The sequence below is a fragment of the Lissotriton helveticus genome, chromosome 1_1 (genome assembly GCF_964261635.1).
Source record: "Lissotriton helveticus chromosome 1_1, aLisHel1.1, whole genome shotgun sequence".
NCBI classification, from domain to species: Eukaryota; Metazoa; Chordata; class Amphibia; order Caudata; family Salamandridae; genus Lissotriton; species Lissotriton helveticus.
In genome coordinates this window covers 1,660,975,105-1,660,999,775 of record NC_136057.1, presented here as the reverse complement: position 1 = coordinate 1,660,999,775, position 24,671 = coordinate 1,660,975,105, and the positions used below count along the sequence as shown (strand labels likewise).

Below are 24,671 nucleotides of genomic sequence, written 5' to 3'. Positions count from 1 at the left end.
ATTCGTTGTAACCGTGCTACACCGTTTAGGGTTTACATGACTACTCACCTGCCTCTTAGTTCACTAATGGTGTTGTTGTTGGTGGGCGAGCCATGATTTGTTCTAAAAACTATCAATTTAAAAAAAAGTCTGTGTTTATAATCTGCTGTAGCAAGGTGAAATGCTTTCACATGTTGAAGAAATAAACTATTCAAATTCATTTTGAAGCAATTGTATGATATTTTTACATTATGTTTGTTGCACGATATACAAACCAAATATTTTCATGGCTCAGCGCGTGCATAGACTCTTAGAGATGAGCCAGACCAATGGCTCAGCTCTGCCTGGGCTCAGCTGCTTGAGCATCCTCCTCACATTTGTGACTCAGACTTAGTATACTGGACTGTAAGTCATTTGATAACATTATTTCTAAAAGAGGAGCGGTAGAAACATGAAGCTGTGCTCAAATGCACTTATTTGACAACTCCACCGTGTAGCCTTCTTGTAACAGAGAGGAAGAACAGCGCATGTAGTAAAAATTCATTTAAAATAAGTGATTCCAGGGCAGGCACTTCAAACGATTGTGTTGTAAGAGACCGAAGTCATGAGTTTCTAGGGAGAACTACCAGGTCTAGGTGGGACTGGCAGGGCATAATTTGAGAGAGTGTGTTTGGGGTGTTATATCCCTCAAATGCATTCTTTGGTAGTTTGGTCTAGGGCCCTGAGTTAGGTCTGCTATGTGGGCGTTAATATTTCTTATTGTTCTACTTTCACTAAGAGGTTTTAACTTGTTCATTTTTACCAAAAATGTAGTAAATCTGCACCCAAAGAAGTACTCCTTGAATGGGTGCAAATGTACTACTTTTTGAAATTCACATTGCAGCAGTAGGCTTGGAAAGCTGTGTCAGTCTCAGGTTTCCAGCCATGCTACTGGAAATCAAACACCCAAAAGGAGATGGTATGAATGCTTGCAAGTAGTCTAACAATGGCCATCGCCCAGAATAGTGTTCAAATGTTTGTTTTTTCGCCCACTGTGCCACTCTAGATGGAGGTCCACCTAATGAAACTCAGTACTGACCCGGTTCCTCATGGAAACAGTCCTTTCTGAATCTAAGTAATGTCCCACCTCTCCACCCAGCACCTAACTGCTTATTTAGTTGGAAAATGGGAGCTTTTTACACCCCCTGAATCTCACTGAGTGTATTTTCTTTCTTGCTTGCTCGTCCACATCTTTTGCTAAATTAGATTTTTGAATCTGGGCTCTGGTCTGCAATTTTCCTGCACTATAGTCTACCATTTTCTTGTAATTTAGAACTGGATTTTACTTTTAATTTGGTTGAATTCCAGTTCATGTTTTTGTTGAAGAAACATTAGGCAAACTAAGATGGTACTTATGCTCCAGCAAGAAATTATTACGTGCGTACAACATACATATATTCTACATTCCACAGCATCATCAACACCACACCAGGGTGCCACACGCCTCCCTCCTTCCTTGCATACTAACCAGAATAGTAATACAATGTCACAGAGCAGGAAGACTTTCAACCTATGACAAAAGAGTTATCTTTGGAACAAGGCACTGTTGAAAATCCTTCGAGATGTCAGAGGGTAGCTCCAAGGTCAAGGAAATGGAATCGGCCTAAACAGTATGTACAGTCCCCACCATTTTGAGCTGAAAGCAATGTCACCAATTCCCATTTTTGACCAACTGGCATCATTTTTTAGTTATGTGACAGTATCCTAGCCTTGCACATGCTGCAGTATGAATTAATGGGTCATGGGGAGGTGGGTATGGAGTTTGTAAGTGACATTATACATGTAGCTCCACTACTGCTATGGTCTAAAATTTGGCAATCTGAAGAATTGAAATTGACAAAAGATATTTTACAAGATTGTCTTAAACTTGACCATTATAGGGAGATTCCATGGCTTCTATATGTTAGGGATACCTTTTACAAGATTGGGTTAGGCAATATGTTTGAAAACCCTGATATGATCAGTAAGGATTCTAAGCTAACTATCAAAAATGCTTATTGTTCTAATTTGGGCACCTTAAGGAATAGCGAGCATGCAGTGTATGATAGGGACAAATTGCAGCAGCCTTTTTATTTATCGTATATCATCAATACGCAATGGCGTTTTTATTTGACAAGGTTCCGCCTTAGCACTCTACACTTCCTTTTTGCCTTTCCAAAGCAAGGGGGGTGGTGTGAGAGACTACCTCTTTGCCCCTGTAACAATAGGGTTTCGCAAACTACTTTGCACCTTATCCTTTTCTGTGCTTTGTATAAGGTCCCAAGAAATACATTTATTAGACCTGTTTTACTATCCTTTGGATCATGCTATTATAAAGAGGGCTATGAACATTTATTGTCTTTGTCAACTCCAAACATTTGTAATGCTGTACTTAGTTTAATTAGATCAGCCTTTGCTATCAGAAACCGATACTGAAATAAGATGTGGGTGGGAATTTTCCATAAATGTTTCTCCTGCTGGCCTGATGATTAAATTAACTTAGCATTTTATGTTATGTACTCATATATGATTACGGTTACTTTCTAATGTATTGTAAATCCTAAACATGTATATATGTATTGTGGACTTTATGATAATCTATGTATTTTATATTGGTGTATACTTTTATGATTCCTTTGTGGAATCGAAATAAAGTTATTTGAATCGAATCGAATTAATAGGTCTTCTGATTAGCCCTTATGTTCTGTGTACACACACATAGGACCCAGCAGCACCTCTGGCTAGGTCTGTGCTGTGCAGCTGCCAACATGTTTAGTTCCATCTTTAACTAGAATCGGCATGCCTATCTCTCATACCTCCTCCTCCATCACTCTCCTAGGGACTGAGCTGTAAGACAAGATTAGAGCACCTCTCTGGCCATGACAAGAAAACACTTCCCACATTGGACCACGGTAAGTACATTCTGTCCACAATGCACCTCCTCCAGATTTTAGGGATTACCTGTCTGAAAATGAACTCTGGCATCCCATTTAGGGTTATGAAGCACTAACAAAGTGCTACAATACAATATGTCCTTGCAGTGGGCCTCTGCCATACCGCATCTGGACTCCATGTACTCCACAGTACAATCACACAAAACAAACACTAGGGAAAATCAGGCACTGTTCAGATGTTCTCAAACACATCCTCTATGGGTTCTGGTAAAAAGGCCCATACCCAGGGACTGTGAAACCCCAGCCACTAAGGCCAGCCTCGCCCTGACCCAACAAATATGCAGTACTCATCCTCCACTGTATGTGAGGGTAAACTCAAAAGGTACCCACATTCCTGGAGAGCCTAGCACCCGGTTTGGGGTAAACGAAAATAATTTGGAAGATCCATCAATGGTCTTGAGATTTGAGGTCCTTGGGTAGAAGGGTCTCAGGGCCACAGCATGGAGTCCGTACAGCTTGGGCTAAATCTGGGTGAAATAAGCACTTAACTCACGTGCCACCTGTCCTGCCTTCCCTTTGCTTTTCCTGTCGTGCACAACTTTAGTTTCAGAGACTGGAGTGCTCCAATTAGGGAATAAAGCTGTTTTAAAGATCGGAATCTTTCAGGGTCTTGGTCTCTCTGATCTGTGTCTTTTTTTAAGGTCACAAGCAGTTAGTCATGGATTTTACAGGGTATGTGATATTAGTTGTAGGGCAGTGCTTTTCCTTAAAGAGACATGCTGATGAAAAGATATTCCTTCCAACGCACACCTTCCCTAGGTGCCTGTCATCAAGTTTTCCTAGAGCCTTCTGCATCATCGTCAACAAGAATTTATACAGTGTTAGGTTCTTAGACGCTGTAAACTTTAGACTTTTAGGCGCAGCTGAAAAGGGCAGGCTTTAAAACCTCTCAAAGGGAGCTGTTGCTCGCCAGTGCTTAATTTGTAATAAAATGGTGCCCAGGGCTCTGCTCAGAAGCCCAAGGCCAGTGCAATAAAATGGCGGCACACATATACCAATGCAGCATAGTCTTAAATCCATCCCATGACTCTTTAAACAGCTACTAGACACTCCCTGCCTGTTTATATCACTCCTGAAGGTTGCTGCTTTCTCTTCCTCTATGTGTTTTTCCCCCTCTTGTACTCAGTAAATATCTAATTTGCAAAAACAAGTGCCGGCCCCCAAACAAGAGTGTCAGTGGCCCCCACAAGCAATCACTGGCACAAATTAAGCACTGGCTCCTAAATTATAGTTGACCTAGAAAACTCTTCCACATTGGTCTGCAATTTTTCATCTTCTCCCAATCCAAAGTATTATTTTTTTTAAATCTTGGATGTTACCATGCATCTTTAAAAGTGTTATGCAATTTTCCATTTCCATTTCTAAACAAGAAGTTTATAACGTTTACCATGAACTGGGCACCTTCCTGCTGTTGAGTTTTCAGTATTTCTAACACCTCGGCTGCAATATCACATGAAAACTAAATAATCTACAATTTTCTCCAGATTCTCTTGATTGTAGGGAGGACCCACTTGTGTCATAGGTGAAACTGTGTCTTTTTACTACTGGTCTATGCGTCAATGCCACATACATATCACCAGTGGTAAAACAAAGTCCTCAACTCTCCAATAGAAGTTGTGGGCCAATAGGTGAGTGCCTGTTTATGGGAGTTGGTGTGAAGTTTGGTACCAAAAACAGTCATGACTCCAATTTCATTAGACCTTCTTCCTTGTTGCAATCAATGATTTGTAGCTCGTAGCATATCACCCGTCCAATGCATGGATCTCTGACCCGTGTTTGCATGCAATTGATTTTATTTACTTGTCAAAAATCTATTCAAAAAGGTGCAGATCTAGCAGATTTTGGGTGTAGCACAGTCATTGTAGGAATGTTCAGCACTGTCTAAAGGCAGCATGGTCTCCACATCCTTTTTAACATTTAGATATCTAATATGGTCATTATCTGACTTCTCTACCTTCACAGGAGAGTATCTGATCTTCTGTGATGGTGGTGTGGTAGGGTCGAGAAAAGTACTCTGACTTTTCCCATGAGGAGTACAAGGTCTTTTGTTTGGGCATACTGTTTAAGGAAGTAAATCGTTCCAAGAGCACTGGGTACATACTGATAACACATCTTCCTCATCAGACATGACAGTCTGGTTCCTTCCATTTTTTAGCAGGTTGATATGACACAACTGTGATGATTGCTTTCAGTCAGGAAGCACAATGTGAAAAGTGATGCTCCCGACCTTCTCATTTACGTGGACTGGCCCATGCCACTGAACTAGCAGTTTGTTCTTTGCAGTTAGTAAAAGGACTAGTGCCTGATCACTGATATGGAAGGTTTCTAAAACAGTAACGTGGTTGTATTATTTTTCTAATGCCTCCTGGAAAGTTTGCATATGTTTTGTGGCACCTTTTTAGGTTTTGCCTGCACAGCGCTTGCCTATGCTAGTGAAATCTATTGTATTCAATATAAATCTTAAAAGGGGCTTACATCCCGCCACCTTGCTTTTCATTAGTTCCTGTGCTTACCGCTTACTTTTCCTCAATTTCTATTGGCTGTAGCATACCATTTCCTGTTGTTCCTCTTGTGTGTTTCTCTTATCAATGTCCCGAGATCCAAGCTCTTTTTTCATCCACTTTGTGGGATTTTTTTAGCCTAGGCATTGCATGTGCTGTCTCTAAGATCTGCAAGTAGCGCTTGTTAGCTACTTCCAAACTACTCATTTTGCCTCTGCAGTGCAGTCCTATTACCGAGGTCTTCATGCTCATACTGGGTGTGCCTGGATCAGTTTCACGCTCTGATTGAGTGCGCACTCCACCGTTCCCCTGGGGCTTAAGCAGGGACCTCCTTAAGGGCTCCCATGTTCTTTGTGCACTCTCCCGCAGCAACGGGGCCAAAGCTGGCATCCACATCCATGTGCCTTTGCAATGCGGAATTCCCTGTTTGCTGAGGGATTCCCAGAGACCAGCACAACAGTAATGTCTACCGTCCCATCCCACTGAAGGAAATTGGTTGCCCTCAAATTTTAGGATGATGCTTGTTTTTAACAAAACTCCTTTTTCTGCTAGAAGGTGGTCTCTGACTTCCAGTCCCTTCCTTGGATGTTTCTCACATAGGCTCTGCCTGCCATTCCTTTCACAGACAGAAAGCTCCCCATAACTCAGCGGCACTTCTGGCATTCCAGTACTGTAAATCTCTTCCAGGGGTGGTGATAGATGCAGACCATTGTGAGATTGTTTAGAACCAAATGAGCTGCAGCGAGCAGCTGCCATCTGTCCGCTGCTCCATAATCTCCCCCATATTAGCTGTCTGCATTGTGGCTAAGCACAGCACTTTCTTCAGCCTGCCCTATACCTTCATGTTCTATTCCTGGAAAGATACATACCCTTGATGTCAACACAAACACTTGAACAGACTTTTCGTAACTTATATTGCACAACTATTCACCATGCTACAATTTACAATAAAAAACAGCTTAATATCAATCACATAAGAGACACCTAATGCATTTACCAATGCTTGTTGAACTTCTTATAGTAATTTGTACATGGATAGGATATATTAGGGCTCCCGGTTTTATAATAATATTTTTTTATCATTTTCGGTCTGTAGTTACCCATATTTATTTGTTGGCCATTTGATCTGTATTTATCCATATTTATTTTGTGTTTTGCGGAAACATTAAGTTGTTAAACTGTACATTTCCATATTTCTTTAACTGATAGATGCACACATACGTTGATGCCTGTCGTGTTTTAGCTGTTTAGCTTTCCATATATTACATAACAATATATCCACGGGTAAATATTAACATTACAGCACAAATGTATGCTGACAAATGCAGTTATTTAAAGAAATTTCATCCTGTTTTTAATTTCCATGCTGTCCATCTGCTCAGCTGTTGCCTTATTATTCATGAAAAACAGCACAGAGGGCCACTTAAAAGAAACACAATTTTCTGTATTTATCCACTCTTAAAAATAAATGCAGATAGAAAACACATTGCTTTCTGTCTGTATTTATTTGTAAAAATCAATAAAAACTGAAAATTGGGAACCTTAGATATAAACTACCAGAGGTACGGTAGTATTACATTATGCCACATATTTTTCCAGGGCCATTTTTTTGTTTTTTGTTTGCCCTCCAAAATAAAATGTGCAACAATCACTTTTTGGGTAGTAGGGTTCATGATGCTGGAGACTTATTTTAAGAACTGCCCCCATGGTATATTCTCATTCAAGCCTCTCACGTCAGTGCGGAGTTTGAACACCCATCTCTGTTCTTTTTCTAACAAGGATTGTTCCAAGTTGTCACATTGTTTTATGTGCTCCAGAATGACCCATTTCAAATCATTTGGGGTATATTGCATCTCATTGAAATGTGCTGTCATCCTGGTACTCACCCTATGAAATCTGATGTTATTTCGGTGTAAGCAAATTCTAGTACTTACTTTTCTGGTGGTCATACCTACATAGTTTAATTCACACACACATGTAATTAGGTACACCACACCCAGGCACGGCCCGTACAGGGCGTTATACCTGGGCGGTGACGTCAGGCGGGGGAGGATCAGGGTGGGGGGTTGTAAAATGCGGGATATGGACCATTACAGGTAAGTACCGAGAAAAAAAAAACGAATTTCGTTACCCGCCCTGCATCACATTTGGCGATGCAGCGCAGGTAACGAAATTAATTTTTATTTTTTTTGGTACTTACCTGTAATGGTCCATATCCCGCATTTTACAACCCCCCACCCTGACCCTCCCCCACCTGACGTCACCACCCCGGTAAAACCCCCTGCACGGGCAGTTCCTGACCACACCCACTGTGTTACAGTTAGTGAATTTGCGCCGCTCCCATGAGTGTCCTGTGTTGAAAATAACCTTTTTTGCAGTGCTCGTGAGATGGCACACACTGCAGTTACCACAGGGTTGGTGGCCTGTAGGTAAGGTACTGATGACCTGTTGCTTATTTCTGTCCTGTATTCTCGGGCGGGTATGTACCAGTATGTCTTTAAGATTTTTTGCCCGCTTGTGTGAGAACATTGGCATTGGTATGTTCAAACTTACGCTGTTAACAATCTGCCAAAGTTTTTTTTACAAGTCTTGCTACTTGATCTGATGCTATACTGAATGTTGTTATGCATATTGGTCTTTTCTCTTTCTCGGTCTCATTTTTCGCATACGTTTCGAGGAGGGCGTCCCTGTGATTGTTTCTCGCCCTTTTCTTTGCTTTTGCAATTGTTTTTGTAGGGTATTTTCATACTCTTAGTTTGTCAGCAAATTCCTTGGCTTGTGTGTCATAATCAGCAGTGTCTGAGCAGTTCCTCCTTAATCTGAGGATCTGGCCGAAAGGGAGGGTTTCTTTGAGGTGGCGGGATGGAAACTGTCATACAACAGTAGGCAGTTCTTTGCAGTTGGCTTGAAGTGCGTTGTTGTTTTTAGAGAGCCTTCATTTGCAAAAATATTCAGGTCTAAAAATACTAGCTCAGACCTGCTCATAGTGTGGGTAAATTTGAGAAATGGATCTTGTAGGTTTAACTAGTTGATGAAGTTGTCTGCTTCTGTTTCATCTCCCTCCCATATTATCAGAATGTCATTGATGTATCTCTTCCATTCCAAAACTTTTTGGCAGTGGGGGTTTTGTTGTGATAAAATTCTGTGCTCCTCTAGGTGGTGGACATAAAGTCCTGCCACACTAGGAGCGAAGGTACTCCCCATGCTTGTGCCATGCTGTTGTTTAAACAGACGATCCTCAAATTGAAAGACATTTTCTGTCAGCCCCCACTTTGATGTATTCCAGTACCACGTGTTGAGGCGTGTAGTAGGGCCAGTTTGTACTGTACACAATTTCTTCAAGGATATCTAGTGTTTCTTTGTGGGGCAGGCTGGTATATAAGCTTTCCACATCTAACCCTATCAGGATGTGTTTCTCAGGGTTAAAACTGAGATCTCTCAGTAGGCATAGTGCTGCTTTAGTGTCCTTCATGTAGGTAGTAGTGGATTGTATTATCGGGCGTAGGAACGCATCTGCGAACTTTGAGAGTTGTTTCCCGGATTGATCCAATCCCCGAGACAATTGGTCTTCCGGTTGGATTGAACAGTGACTTGTGTATCTTTGGTATTGTGTAAAAATAGGGTACTTTTGGTTTTTTGCCATTCAGAAACTCCCCTTCTTTCTTGGTTATCCAATCATGCTGGTGATCCCAATCCTGAGTCTCTCCATTGGGTCTTCTTTGAGTCGTATATAGTTCCTTTCATCTGACAATAATCTTCGGCATTCCTATCGGTAGGCTTCTGTGTCCTGTATGATGATGCCTCTGCCTTTGTCAGCTGGTTTTATGGTAATGTTGTCGTTGGCCAGTAATTTGATTGCTTCTAGTTCTTCTCTTGATGTGTTATGAAACACTTTTATGGTGCTTGGATTTAAGTCACCCACTTCTTTTAATACAGCCTTCTCAAATGCCAGTATTTCTATTGGAAGGGTTTTTGAGGGTGGAGTGAAGGTGGATTTTAGGTGGAGACCAGTATCCCCCTTTTCCATTTCCCTTTCTGTTTGTTATCAAAAACACCCTCAGTTTCACTTTTCTGAAGAATTCATTTAATTCACAACTGAGTTGGAATTTGTCCAGGGTTGAGGTGGGTACGAAGCCCAAGCCTTTCTCCAGGACTGTTAGTTGTACTTGTGCTAGGTTTTTGTTGGATAGATTGACTACTATACTCGGTGGCTTCTGGTGCTCGGTTGTTCCGGCGGGCCCATGCTCCTCGTGTGCGTCCTGGCTGTTTCCAAAGGCTGTGCCCATTGCACTTGCTGTCCTCTTTTTATTTTGCCTCTCGGTGGACCTCGGCCCCGTCCTAAATAAGGAGTCTGTGGATAGTCAATTTGCGTGGATGGTTCCCAGTATGGGTATTGCTGAGGGGGAAAGGGTGGAGAACCATAGAAAAAAGGTGGGTTCTGAAAAGGAGGTTGGTAAGGGGGCCAGCCGTAGCCTCCCTGGCCACCTCTACTCCTCATCCTTCCTCTGTACTTTTGGCGTCCTCTCTGGTTCCTCTGTCCTCCTGTACTGCTGTCCGACTCATTGGAGCTGGTGTCTGACCCATCTGTATCTGTGTTGTACCCTGGGTTTCTCCCTGTCAGTTGGTAGTCGTCTCTGGTATATGGATAAGCCTTTTCGTGGCTAAAAGCCTTCCCATCTTTTTTGAATTTTTGATATTTGGTGTCTTTGAGTGATAGTTCAAACTCTGTCATGGTTTTGTTTAATTCTTCCAGGCGTTTCTTCAATTCAGCTGGTAGTTTGATAGGTTTTCAATTGAACCTCTAGGGTATAGATTTCATCCTTCATTGCATGTGAGAGGCGTGTCGCAGTTTTAATAATCAACACAAGCCAATCTCTTGTGCAATGCCAAGAGATTAGCGACCAATCTCTCTTCAATTCCTTTTCCTGTTGGAAGATAAAAGGTTTGTTTCGTACTATAAAAACCCCTAGGAGCTGCATTTATTCTAAGGTACTCGGCCATCATAATACCATGAATAATTGTTTTCTTTATTTCTTTATTTCGACAATAAATTGTCATAAAAGATCACAACAATAAAACAGTTTATATGATACAATAAAAATATTGTTAAAAGAAAAAAGCAAGCAATATAATTCCATTTCATATCAACATGCTTATCAATTGTCCCTCGTACCCTACTAGTTCTAGTTCCAACCCCTGTAGGATTCAATTGTGTAGCTTCTATGTTCTTATTTATGGGTTGACCACAAATGCCCTTCTGATATTCCAAATCGCTGCTATGAACTTCGTGACAGCGAAAACCACAACCGGAGAGAGGTCCGTCTTTAAAATTCTGTATGCCTGTAGGCAACGGCTTAACCCCAGATTTTTACAGATTGGGATAATCCATCTCCGTCTCGGGTTTGAGTAGGCAGGGCAAAAAAAGACAACATGGACCTTATTCTCTATAAGTTCAGTGTACCCTGGGCAGTTCTTTGGCAATAATGCGCACCAGTCAGACGTGAGGGATCGGATAGGTAGCGAACCATGCCGCCATTGGAAAAAAAGCTTCCTCGAAGCAACAGGGCTAATATCATCCAATACTCGCTCTAGAGAGTATGAGTCCTTAATTGAAGGGAAGCTGGCTGTAAGAGTACCCAATTTGGTGCTAGTTGATAACTGGGCCATGCGATTTTCCCGGAACAGCTGTACCAGTTGATTTCGTGAAATACCGGCACAGGCATGCTCCGGGTCTGACCACAATGACACAAGTCCAAGTTTTTCGAATTCCATCCTAACATAATTTAACCATGGAAGCCTTCCCGCATTAGGCAAGCCCAATACCTCAATTAGGTCTTGCCTATATTCAGAAAACTCTGGGGTTACCCAGAGTCTCCTCCAAAAGGTTAGAGGTCTGAGGGCCAGTTCCTCCTCAATAGGTCTAATGCTAAGGTCCAATCTTAGCTGCACTAGTGGGGTACTCACGGGCAAGGCTGTCAGTTGCCTTAGGAATCTATTCTCCGCAACAGTGAGAGCTGAGCCAGTCTTGTAACTTCACAACTCGGCCCCATAGGACACCGCCCCAAGCACCCGCACTTTATAGATTTCTAGTGGGGGACTAATCGGTTTATATGATGACCTAGTTAAGAGTTTCAGTATGCCCCCCGCTATCTGTGTCATCTTGAGTTGCGATTTCAGTTCATGTTGAGCCCAGGTGAAAGATTTGTTTAGGGTAAGCCCTAGGTAGTCAAAAGTGCGAACCCTTTCTAGTCTAACACCATCTATCGTGGGGTTTGGACGTGTTGTTGCGGGGGGATTAAAAATCATATATTTGGTTTTTAAGGTGTTAATTTCCAAACCTCGCTCTTTACAAAAAGAAACAAACCCGTCCAAGACACGTTGAATACCGATAGGGGTTTTAGAAAGAAGTAGCGTGTCATCCGCAAACATGATCGCTGCAATCCTGGACCCTGCGAGCTTTGGGCCATCACTGTCCTGAACCGCGTCCAGATGTGCGATTACCCCGTTGACATAGAGGCAAAACAGGGTAGGTGCCAAGACACACCCCTGCCTTACCCCCCTGTCAACGGGGAATCATGCTGTCAATGAAACAGAGTTGCCACACCTGACCTGTGCAAAGTTCTGGGCGTGAAGTCGTATTATCATGTTCAGGAGTGGGGGTGAAATTCCAAGCTCCCGGAGTTCAGTCCACAGCTTCTGGCGCGGGACCAGATCAAATGCCGCGCGTAGGTCTACAAAGATGGTGTACAGTGACTCACCCCGATCTTAACAGTTTTCCAATAAAGCATGTATAAGCGGAAGATCTGGTCCGTAGTGGAAAACTTTTTCCTAAACCCAGCCTGGAAGGGACTTAAGATGGAATACTCCTCGATCCAGTCTAGAAGACGATTTAAGATCAGACGTGCAAAAAGTTTTTGAGACATATCCATCAGACTGATCGGCCTGTAATTGGTTGGGAGCAGAGGTGAACCCTTCTTGAAGATAGGGACAATCTCTGCCCCCAGCCAGGTACTCGGGACCTCCATGCCCCCCCAGATAGCATTAAAAATGGCCGTCAGATAGGGAGCCCATACCACCGGTGCATGCTTTAGAAGGTCACCTGGTATCTTATCCAGGCCCGGAGCTTTACTTAAGGGAAGGTTAAGGATAGCAGTCTCCACCTCCCCTACAGTAAACTCGTACTCTGGTGATCCACTCTGGATATTAGGTGCTGGGCTAAACGAGTTTGGTGGGCCCACATGGGCATCCGCCCGGTAAAGAGTTCGGAAGTGCTCTTCCCACACCTCGGCGGCTACATTAGGGGCCACAGCCTCAATTTGTTCTGTTGACCCGGTGTTAACAATTTGCCAGAATTGCCGGGCATTTCTTCCGGCAAGACTCGATGTTAAATTGGCCCAGTGATCCACCTCCCATTCTGCTTTTGCGTGGCGGATTAGATTCCTGTAGATAGCCCTTTTTTCTTTAATCATAGCACTATTGTGGTTTAATTTCAGTGCTTTGATGAGCTCTGATTTCGCCCTTCTGCATACTGGATTAAACCAGGTGTGTTTTTTAACTGTTTTTTTCCCATTTCCAACAGGGTTCAGGATCTCAGCTACGCTTTTGGTCAAAACCTGGTGAGCAACACCGAGTTTAGCAAAAGCTGAATCAGAAATGAGCTCCGGGGTTGAGGCAATGACAATTTCCAGTGCTGAAGCTTCTTCTGCGTAAATATTAGCCACTAATTCAGGACGAGTTACTGCCCTATCCCATCTGATTCTACGTCTATTGCTGGAGAGGAATGCCCGGTTATCAGATTCTCTCTGTCCCTTTGGACTGTCTTTAGAGCGACCAGGGCAAAGGAAATCTAGGATCAGAGGGTTGTGGTCACTTTCCCTGGGTACCACCTTAAAGTCAATGACTTTATGCCATGCACAGGCTTCAACGAATATATAATCCAATCGGGCCTCTTGGCCAGGTTTGTTAAAGGTGTATTTTGCTGGTATATCCGTGCCAGCACGGCCATTGCATGCCCTAATTGAATGGTTTAACGTTAAGGCTAGAATTTGGACTGCCAGCGGTGCCCAAGCTTTAGGCGGAAGATCCACCACGGGGGGATTTTCCAGTGGTTATCCTCTTCTAAAACAGCACCATCCATAAGATCACTCAGTGGCTCAAAGTGGGAGTTAAGGTCACCCCCTAGCACCAGAGTGGCCCCATGGGGGATTCTGGTTAAAAAGATAGAAATTTCCTCCATGGTTTTGGACTCTGCTGTGGGGCTAACAGGTCTGGAGTAAACATTCACCAGAACCAGTTTGGAGGCGTCATGCCAGGCCAGGAGGAGGCTCTGTACATCCTCTGATGCTGTCTCCAGAGTCCTGGCGCTGCACCCCAGATGAGTTTTCACCCAAATTGTCAGCCCTCCCGAGGGCCTTCCCCTTCCCCCCCACTTTGCAGGTATGGAGAAGGAAGCAAAACCTCTCCTGAATTCCTCCCCTCTCGCCCAAGTTTCCTGAAAGAAACATACATCACTTGAGTCAATAAAGGTGCCCCACTCTGGACAGGCCAGTTTGTTATGAAGCCCTGCAATGTTCCATGATATGATTTTTATAGATAGTTTCCCAGCCATAGCCTTGGTAGATGACGTAGTGGGGTCCCTCTCCCCGTTTATCAAAAGCACCGGGTTGTTCGTACCAGCCCCCCTTTCTAGAGATACAGAGACCAGCCCGCCCAGTTCCACCTGGGGTTCCCCCTGAGGAATGTTCAACCCATTCCTGTCTCCCCGGGTGGACTGGGACTTTTGTTGACTTACTGGGCCGGCTCGTCTATCTAGACTTGTTCCCGTACTAAGTCAGCCCACCTGGTCCAGAGAACTGAACCTGTTGACATGGAAGTAGTTAGGGTACATGGGTGTAGAGAAATGATTGGACCTATGCCCTCCGGTCAAACTCCTAGCGCCCACCCTTGTCCACCCCTCTTTCCCCCAACTTGGAACTGGATTACTCGGTGGTGGATAAAAGAAGGACAGTGGGTGGGCCTGAATTGTGGTACCAGCTGTGTCGCCCACCCAGTTGCAAATGTATGAGACTATACCTGGGTGCCTAAAATTAACCAGGACGCAATCCCCCTGTATATGTTTGCTTAATGGACCCACCCATGGAACCCTTCTGACCATAACAATTTCAGTTACCTGTTGTGGTGGGGCCGGTCTATGAATATTCAGCCAGCTGGCCACCTTGTTTTTTAGGGATGAGAATGATTCGGGGGAAGAGCCGCTAAGCTCAGGGACACCAGTTAGTACAACTACCAGTGGGGCCGCTTCCGGGGGCAGGTTGACTACCTTACTCCACCTTACACGGCCACTGTCTGCTTTGGGTCGCTCAGCCTCCACACGACCCAGACCTATAGAGCTAGGGATGTTCGCGCTAGGCGCGCCCGGGGGCACCTGAGTTATTGCAGGATTTGATTTAGGGCACGCGTTTAAGGTGGAATCAGACACAGGTGCTAGAGCTAGCCCTCCCGCACCAGCATACTGACCCTGCTGTGCGGTTGAAACTTGTTTAAGGTGGTTCATTATCTCCTCAGTGGCCAGTTCGATAGTTAGGAGTCTGCTCTCAATGGAATTTAATCTGTCCACTAGAGGGTTAAGCAGGGAATTCAGAGTGGAGCACAGTGCAGGATTCAGATTATCTGTCCCTGCCTGCGCCTTATCCCCAAATATAAATTCAGTGGGCTGGGTTGGCTCCAAATCCTGGGGGAATACATTAGTATCAGCAATGGTTAAGGGGTGGACTTCCCTACTTCCGACATGGGGCAACGTGTAATTTGGTTCGGGACCCTTGTCGAGTTTCGCCTTTTTCCCACCCTCACCTGGTAGCCGCGTTTCCTCTTGGGGACAGCCCCTTCCCTCACTCCCTTTAACTGACTACATGTAGATGACAACCCACCCTCTGATGTCCCCGTGTTGGTGGTAGCTACAGATGGTGGTAAAATTATCACTTCAGGGGAGATTGGTAAAGGTGCCCTGGCAGCTCCTGGGGTATTACCAAGATCGTGTAAGACAGCCGTAATAGTTTGGTCAATACTGTCCAATAGGGGCGTGGGAGAAACCCCCCCCCCCCTTTCAGGTGTTTTAGCACTAGCTATTAGACCTAGGGAAGATCTCCTGAGACTGTCAATTCCTTGTGACAAACGGCTTTCAACCACGGCGTTCTCTTTGGAAAGAACCGAGTTCGCTCTAGACAAAAAACTGTCCAATGTACCAGCAATCAAAGTACTTGAAGCAGTGGTCTTGCTCCTTGTCTCTCGACCCTCCATGATTTGTGGACTCGCCAGTCCTCCTTTACGAATTGAAGGTAAAGATAGATTCCTAGTTCAAATCCTGAGAATCAGGGCCAAGAGGGATGGCCCGGTCCGGTCCTGCACGGTCTCTAACGGGCTACAACGGGCCCGCCCTTGGCCCGGGCTTTGCCCGGCACCCGCCCGCGCGCGTCGCGCGTGCGCGGTTGTGGGTGGAGCTAAGTAAGAGGAGGCGGGGCGGGAAGAGGCACCAGCTGCGGCGAATGGCAGGCCGCTCAGAATGCTGGGCCTCGCAGTCCCGCACCCGTCCTCTCTCTCCACAAACAGGTCCCAAATACTCCAGATGAGTTCAAAGCTCCAGGGAAGCAAAGGGCAGGGTCCTCCTCAGAGACCACGGCTAACGAGCGGCACACGTGAGCCGTAGTATGCTGCACAAGTAAGCTGCACAAACTGGTCCCGGATACTCCAGGTGAGTTCGAAGTCCTACGTAAACACAGGGCAGGATCCTCCTCAGAATTGTTTTCACTTGGTTTCATTTGAGCTCTGTCAGTTCATCCCAACATTGTTCCGCCTCATTACTATCTGTGTGGTGTACCTAATCACATGTGTGTGTGAATTACACTATGTAGGTATGACCACCAGAAAAATAAGTACTAGAATTTGTGAACACCGGAGTAACATCAGATGTCTTAGGGCGAGTACCAGGATGACAGCTCATTTCAATGAGATGCAACATGCCCCAAATGATTTGAAATGGGTCATTCTGGAGCACGTAAAACAATGTGACAACTTGGAACAATCCTTGTTAGAAAAAGAACAGAGATGGGTGTTCAAACTCTGCACTGACGTCAGAGGCTTGAATGAGAATATACCATGGGGGCAGTTCTTGAAATAAGTCTCCAGCATCATGAACCCTACCACCCATGAAGTGATTGTTGCAAATTTCATTTTGGAGGGCAAACAAAAAACAAAAAACGTCCTTGACCTCCTAGTTTCGTTTTTTGGTATCTATAACTTTAATTTTTATCTGTACTATCATAGAATTCTTTCGCTCTTAAAATAATTGAACCAAATAATTGAACCACCACAGAGGGACAGGAACCAGCAGTTTAACCGCTGTCCGAGATCTCCTAAACAAGTACCACATATGGTTAATCTCTGTCCCAACCAATCATGGCCACCACGATCTGGTGGGTTCGTAACCCAATATCGGAAAACACGATAGTAAAGTATTCTAATATCACTATTTGACTTCCACGTTATTCAATATTAAAGTAAAAAGGAGGCTTTTTAATTGTAAAAGTAAGACCCACATAGAGAGATACGGGGACATCGTGGGATCACCCGTAGGAATAGTAATGGCGGACACTATGCGCCACACACAATAAAACTTCATCTGACACGTTCTAGCCTTCCGCTGCACGCGGCGAGGCGTTGACAGAAAATTCTCATTTCCTAAATAGGGCCACGGGCTTTGACACGCTAAGATGCGGTCAAGCCGGGGACCATTAGGTTGCATAGACAGAGGGCAGCAGAGACAAGTAAGTTCTCTGAATTTTCCTTCCATGCCAGGAAACAACGCGATGGATCGGCGAAATGGGCATAACATTTTCAAACCACCTTTGTCCACATTCTGATCCCCCTTTTTTCCTAGGGATATAAAATACAGCAATTTATACCAGTTGCCTATTTTTCTTTTACCCACTGAGTTGACAGGCCCCTCCACCCTGGCAGACCATGGGGCATAATAGTGCTTACTAAAAAGTATTTTTTTCATTCGACCATTGCTTTCCTCCCAACAAATGTTATATGTCATGCATGTGAACGAGTGTGTCCAGTGAAACAAATGTTTTTTACAATATGTTTGTGAGCATGTTACTTTATACAGGAACACCCACAACAGCCACAGATGGAACACGAGAGCCTGTTGAAAGTTGCAATTTTATTATTATCTTTATTTTTAGAAGCACTAACACACGCACCATTGTTTTTATAATTTTCATAGGCACTAGAAACCACATTAATATTATTTGGACATGAGAAGGACCTGCCCATTAGGGCAGGTAATGTATGTATTAACCTACAAGTTTATGTTTTTCTCCTACAATGAAGTTACTGCGGGTACATCGCTAAACCGTATATATGTAATATGAAACACACATATTAGGTGTGTTTTCCTGTAATTTTTGTCACTACCTGAATTTAGGTTATTCACAGGAGTGGTACACATGAGGCTGGTCCTCATGTTGTCCTGAAGAAAAGGTGTAGGGGACACCGTGAAACATGTCGACAGGATGGTAGGGATCTTGACTACATAACAGTTACTTTTTCCTCTATCTAACCCTTTTTAATGTACCAGCTAGGAGCATTAATAAAGTTTTAGCTCACTAGTTAGGTATTTTTAATTAGCACAAATCACCACTCCACCATACATAGATTCACAAATCTGTGCTCCTACGTCTTCCCCAAGTCGCAGCACGCCCCAAGCAGTAGATGCTTGGGATGACCCCAATGATGAAGCATGTCACCTAGGGGCAACCCTGGGTGAGTAAGGGTACTCAAGAAAATAAATTTTTCTTTTCTGAATAGGTATACCCAAAGTCTGGGCTAAGTATAAAAGACTCTCTCTGGCTAGGTACCCACGATCCATTACCTATGGATTTTTGTGTTGTATTCTCAGCTAACCACATTTGAATGCCTGCATTGTTATTCTGATCCTGGCGATCTCCGCCATATGCTGCGGAGCTGTGTCTACTTGACTTCTTATGTCTTACAGCTTATATATTTTCTCACTAAAACGGTGCATTTGTTAGACAACAAAAATGACAAAATTGTGCAAGATTGAGTCTGAGCACACCAGGATATGTTGGATTTAGTCTTTAGTCACAATTCACCATCTGTACCCCTAACCTGGCAAGGTAACAGGTGGAATGTGGAAACTTAGAACATGAAAACCTTGGCTCCCTAAGTAAATCATGAAAACAAATATAGAACATTTTCGCTTGGTTACTCATGCATATCCCAAGTGATACACAAGAAACACACAAAATGCAGTTTCAAAATGTATTGAAGCATTGTGATTCTTGAGTAAAATAAGTGTGCTGCAATAATCAATAAAAGGAAACAGATTAACTTAATTAGCTTAATGAGAATGGTAAAAAGCTAAACAGTTCAACCATTTTGCTGTTACAGAGAATGTATGCTTGCACATAAGTACTGTAATATATTGTACGCCTATCTAGCACTTCCTATCCTAGTCTGCCTAGGGTGGATGTATTTGCCAAATCTCTGTACTGTGATCTAACTTCCTGTTACCTGTGGGTAAGTGTCATCAGGCAGTCCATCTTGGTGGAGAGCTGGGCTTCATAGTTCGCAAGAGGTAAACCAGAATCAGCCGGGCTGGGATTCCAGCATGTGGCTACCTCTCAGTGCCAGTGGAATGTTCCTCTAACTAAACAAGGAGTGATGTTGTTTATATAAAAAATATCGGTCATATTGCCATGCCGAAGTCCCAGTCAGGCCACTATTACTGATTCTATTGTGACAGCTCTGTTGCCAAACCAACAATAACAACATTTTGGACAGTGAACTTAGGCCTTGTATAGAATGTTCAAAGAATTTGATAATATGTCTACGAAGTGGAAATTGAAGTGGAGCTGTTCAGAGAAGTATTATCCTGCACAAGCATGCAAGGTAATGTGTGTCAAATGTCATCATGTTTAAGTAAAGAAGGCAACTTAAAAACATATGAATGTAAAATGGTGGTGTTCCTATTTGGGCCTAAAATGTGACCATATAACACTTATGGGTCCGGGGTGTGGCAACTACTGGCGGAGGTTACAGACCATTTCCGGACCCCCCCATCCAGGATGTGCCTGCAAGTTCCCTATCGCCGACCTGCTAAGCATAAAATCACATAGCAGTTTATTGATCTAGCCCTAATACGCATCAAACATTGAATTAAGATGCACTGGAAGCATGCGTTGGGACCCAAGGTTGAGCACCAGAGAACAGACTCGCTGCATTGGGCAGATTGGGAGGGGAGTGCTATGCTCCTAGAGGCACGTAAGGGCAGGAGACCCATAGACTCTGCAGAGCCTGGGAGGCAATACTTGCTGCCCTGATTGTGGGGAAAACTGAGGAAGGCAATTCTAGCTATGATAAGGGGTCAGGTGGGGTGACAATTTAGTAATATGAGCCTGGGTTTCTCTCGAGGAGTGAAGAGTTGCATGATATCGACCTGCCATAGCCCACCCTTGGCTCATTTTGGGCATTCTGGGGATAGGAGAGGGGTTGTTGGGAACATGCAGGAGATAGTCACACCTCTAGTTAGATCGGGCCTCTGCCTGGTGGGGAAGAGGAGCAGACATTGTAGTAGGTGAGTGTATGGTGGTGATGATCCAAAAGGAGGGTGTTTATTATCAATGCGAGACATATCCTGCCAATGTACGCATATGCTCCTCTTCAGCCTCAAGAGCGCTCATAGATGTGAGCAGTGCATTCCGAAGTTTTTAATGCCATTTGATGGTGCTGCTGGTAGGAATTGCAGAGTGATATGATCCACAGTTGAACAGACTATGGTGGTTGTTTATGCACAGGAAATTATATTGCAGATTTATTGTTTATTAAAAATAAATACAATTATGTTTAAACAAACATCTAATAGTCAGTATGGTTATCTCCTGAATAAGATGTCAAATTGAATGAAATTCATGAAGGCATTTGGAGAGATTCATGCAGTGATGAGGACCAGGTGTAATATCTAGTCCCCATCCCTTCTACCCAGACTGGTGGTCTTTCAGTAGTGGTTGGGCTGGAGCTTTTGGGTTATAGCCTGGGGTTTTCACTTAGCAATATGGACATTTTTTGGAGTAATTGGGGTTTTGATATTTATTCCAGGACAAAAGAAGCGTTGCATTTTGGGCCCTTGGTGTGTTTTTTGTGTGGTGGCTGTGTGCTTTTTGATGGACAGAACAGTAAAAGGAGGTAAGCACTAATCATCATTTTGGCGATGGTTTCACAGATTTTGGGACTATGCGGTTAACTTGTTCTTGGTCCCATTAAAGTGCCGGCAATTTGAAAGCAGTTCCGTATCATTTTGCTTCTTGGCTCATCCTGCTACATATTGAAAGGTGAGACTTGATTCTGTTCCCTTTCAGTAGCAGCTGTGGATTAGTAAGAAAGTAACTGATTATTGGAGATAGTGTGAAGGTTGGTAGCAAAAACAAAATGCATTCTACTAACGAAATCACTTTGGAACTCTTCCTTGTAGTCAGTGATGTACAGCTGGCAACACGCCACTGGTCCAGTGCATAGACATTTGAGCATGATGCTGTGAGCATATCCTCAATTGCAAATAGGTAGTTGACCTTAGTGAGTGAAAGTGAATCAAGTGTTTAAAGTCATCTTCAGAAATATCGCACCTACAGGAACTTGCAGAAAAGAAAAAATAGGTCGCCAATATGACTTGTTGAAGGAGTTATGCGTTTGTAGCCAGAGGAATATGGCTAGTACTTGTCTGTTTTGGCAATTTCTTTTAATAAAATACAATTGCTATTTCAATTAAGTTCCAAGTGACATATGAAGTGAATGATGTCATGACTATTTTGTTGCCTCAAACTACTGGAAAACCTACTTGCTCCTCTTTAATTTTCTTCTCCCTACAGGGCTTTGGGGCTTGGTCAATAATGCTGGAATTGGAATCCCAATGGCTCCGAATGAGTGGCTGACCTTGGACGACTTCACGCTGGTGATAAATGTGAATCTAATCGGGATGATTGATGTTACTCTTAGCCTACTTGCCCTTGTGAGGAAGGCTCAAGGGAGGATTGTCAATGTGTCCAGTGTATCGGGCAGGGTGTCTGTAATCGGAGGAGGGTACTCGATTTCCAAATATGGAGTTGAAGCTTTCTCTGACAGCCTGAGGTGAGTATCTTGGTTGCAATTCATCATAAGTTCAATTTTGCTACACTTTAGCCCTGACTTTGCCTTGTCACATAAATATAGTCCCCTAAATGTAAGTATGGACAGACGACTGCCAATCCATTAAATAGAGCTGTCCTGATGAATGTATGAATAAACTTCTGCTGCTAACCCACTCACCTCAATAGGGTCTGATCCCCTTCCTATTATTGTGAATATATACCATAAATGTAGGTCAACATCAGTAGAATATGGGGGGACAGAGCGAGAGATGCATTCTGACAATACAGGAATGGCTCCTAGTATACGTCAGGAGAGGTTAGTTGAGGGCTGGTGAGAATAAAGCCGCCATAGGAGAAAATAAAGATTTCTGTAACATAAAACGGAATTTAAAGAGTTATAAACAACCTCACATATGCAAACATACTCTTGGTAATCGCCAGCTTTCCCTGCCGGTACATCTGGATACTTGGGAGTTAGCAAGAAACGGTACCTACAGGCCAGCAACATGAGAAGCCATTAATGCGGTACTCTAATTCTCAAGGACACGGGGTGAGGACAGAAAGTAAAACTGAAAACCCAAAGGGAGAAGGTTACAAATCAGTGGTGAGATGCTCATACAGTTGAACAAACTAGAATGAAAAATAAGAGCTGTGAGATATATCAAAGTTGGCTACTGCTGCTGCATTCGGTACCCCGAAATTCCTTCCCCACCCCCCTGGTCAGCAGCAGTTCGGTTTCAGTCCTGTTTATCGTGATGCAGATGCCACAGCCCTCTCCAGTCCCCACAAATGCAAGGTTGGAAGGTGGTGTTCTAGTAACTGAAGTAATCAAATTTTGTGGAAGAGGTGTGGCGCCCCGGCGAGGGCAACTGACTCCGGAATCTGGGGATCATGGTTCGGTCGCCGGCGGCAGATTAGCCCAGCACCATGTGACTCTGGGCAATAGCTTGCTTAATCTTCCCGACGGCCCCCAGCGCCTAGAGACCCTTACGGGTGATTGTTCGCGCTTTAAAAATAAAAAATAAACTGCCCTTCTGCCCTCCCTTTTATGAGTTTTGGGTATCCGTATCCTCGTCCTGACAGTACCTTTTGGCAGTTCAGTCATAGATCATGGGAGGTGGAACTCGGAACGAAGGCAAGTACGTTTGAAAGTTTTATTACACTCTTGGTTCTAAAGAATATTTTGGGTTATACATTAAAACGTAAATCCAAGTTAAAACAGCTAAAACTCACGTCATAGTTTCCTATGGCCTAACAGTCTAAATCACGAAGGGCAAACAAGGTTCTCTGTGCGCATTAAGAGGCAACTAATGGGTCCTACATGGAATGGACAATAGAAAATGCATATTAAATTGTTAGCAGGTGTTATAAGGGGGTGCGAGTTTCTGCCCCTACTGCATGAGTAGTGGGATGTTACTATCAATGTGTGCTACTTAGGACGGATTGTGCTGCTTGGACAGCCTGTTGACACCCCATGTGGTATTAGTATGATACACAACACCCACATATAAAGTGTGCAGTGCGGCAATGTGAGAAAGACAGCACGCACTCCTAAGCTTCTGTGGTTTGACATACTAAGAAATATCTGACTTTCATCTAGCTCTCATCAAGTCCTAGCAGTAGATATATCGAACTCAGGTGACAAATAACACCGTCAACTCATCTAGTGAATGTAAAGATACATTGATGGATACCTGCGATTACTAACAGGATCCCCATCAGTCACCACTCGGAAGCGCCTTTCATCATTTGGGATTCCTGTTAACCACAAAATAGGTACACTACCGGTTAAGATGGAAGGTCAGATGGTATAACCTCTTAAGAACCTGGTAGTGGCCAAAGTGGTTTAGAGTGTCACAAACTACCCATCAATATAAAATGAGGGTGACTGATTTGTAAAATAATGCTGTAATTGATGTTTGATGTCGCAAGATCGTCGAACTACTAATAAGAAAACAGCATCTGACTATGCAGAATCTTGCAGTAACGGGTACTTCCACTGGATGCCCCGATCACATGACCGACAGCGAGCCAGTCAGCGTGCGGCTCTTAACGGCAGCCCCCACTCCTTGTCGGCACCTCCCCAACTGGTTCAGATGGTGGCGAAGGAGTACCGACGGAGAGGTGAGCCGCACACTATCCGAGTTCTGTTTGGAGAGTATTTTCTTTTAAATAGAGCGCGAAACTAAGGATTAACAACCTTTCCTTTACGAACGGCCCGCAGACCGAGACTATTGCTGTGTTTTTTTGCGCGTAGTAATCTATTACAGCATTATTTGGGCAACGCGGCAAAAATACTTTTCTGTCTGTCGATACAGCCCGTATTCACTCCATGGTTTTTGTCATAATCAAGCCAGACAAACCATGAAGAAGAAAAAAATCAACATTGGGTCCCGCATAAAATTAAAAGTTATTACCACTGAACTGCCGAGCACTAGAGACACTCGGTATGTAAACTGACATTTCGATAAAGACCTTTATTTTGACGGTGCCTTCATAAGAACACCATGGGTCCGAGCCATGCGGTGTTCTATTATAATACAAACCTCATGTCAATCACTCTCGCTGGGTACTTTTCAATGTGCTTTATTTTCGTTTGACTAGGAAGCAATGACATATTTTTGTCTTTTTGCTTCTTTCTATCAGAGCGGTGCTTCCCTCGAGTCCTGAGCCGTTGCCAGGCGGGGTGGAGCAATGTGCTTCTACAATAAGGGTAAGACGAAGCACATTTTGCTACATGAAAATATTACATCCAAGTATTTCTTGCTGATAAAAATATATATCCAATGTGGTATTGTATTAAAACCAATGGTTTACAGTTAAATCTGGTTTATTGTTAAATGTGGATTTTTCACACATTATTATATCTATATGTATGTGGTCATTTTACATGCGTTTGTCTGTGTCTGTTTCTTTTTGCAGTGACATACATAACATCTGCGAGTAAAGAACACACCTAGAAAAACAGGTGATCTTTTTCCATGTTGCAGTTTCGTTAATATGTAGTCACTCTTTTA

At 43.6% G+C, this 24,671-nt stretch overlaps 1 protein-coding gene across 1 annotated transcript in view; it reads left to right on the top strand.

The window, feature by feature from the left end:
* LOC144830203 (retinol dehydrogenase 7-like) overlaps positions 1–24,671 on the top strand; it is a 154,554-nt gene that overhangs the window by 75,611 nt on the left and 54,272 nt on the right. The window contains exon 3 of the mRNA XM_078688892.1: positions 21,397–21,655. Coding sequence (XP_078545018.1) covers positions 21,397–21,655 — 259 coding nt within the window. The remainder of the gene's footprint in view (positions 1–21,396; positions 21,656–24,671) is intronic.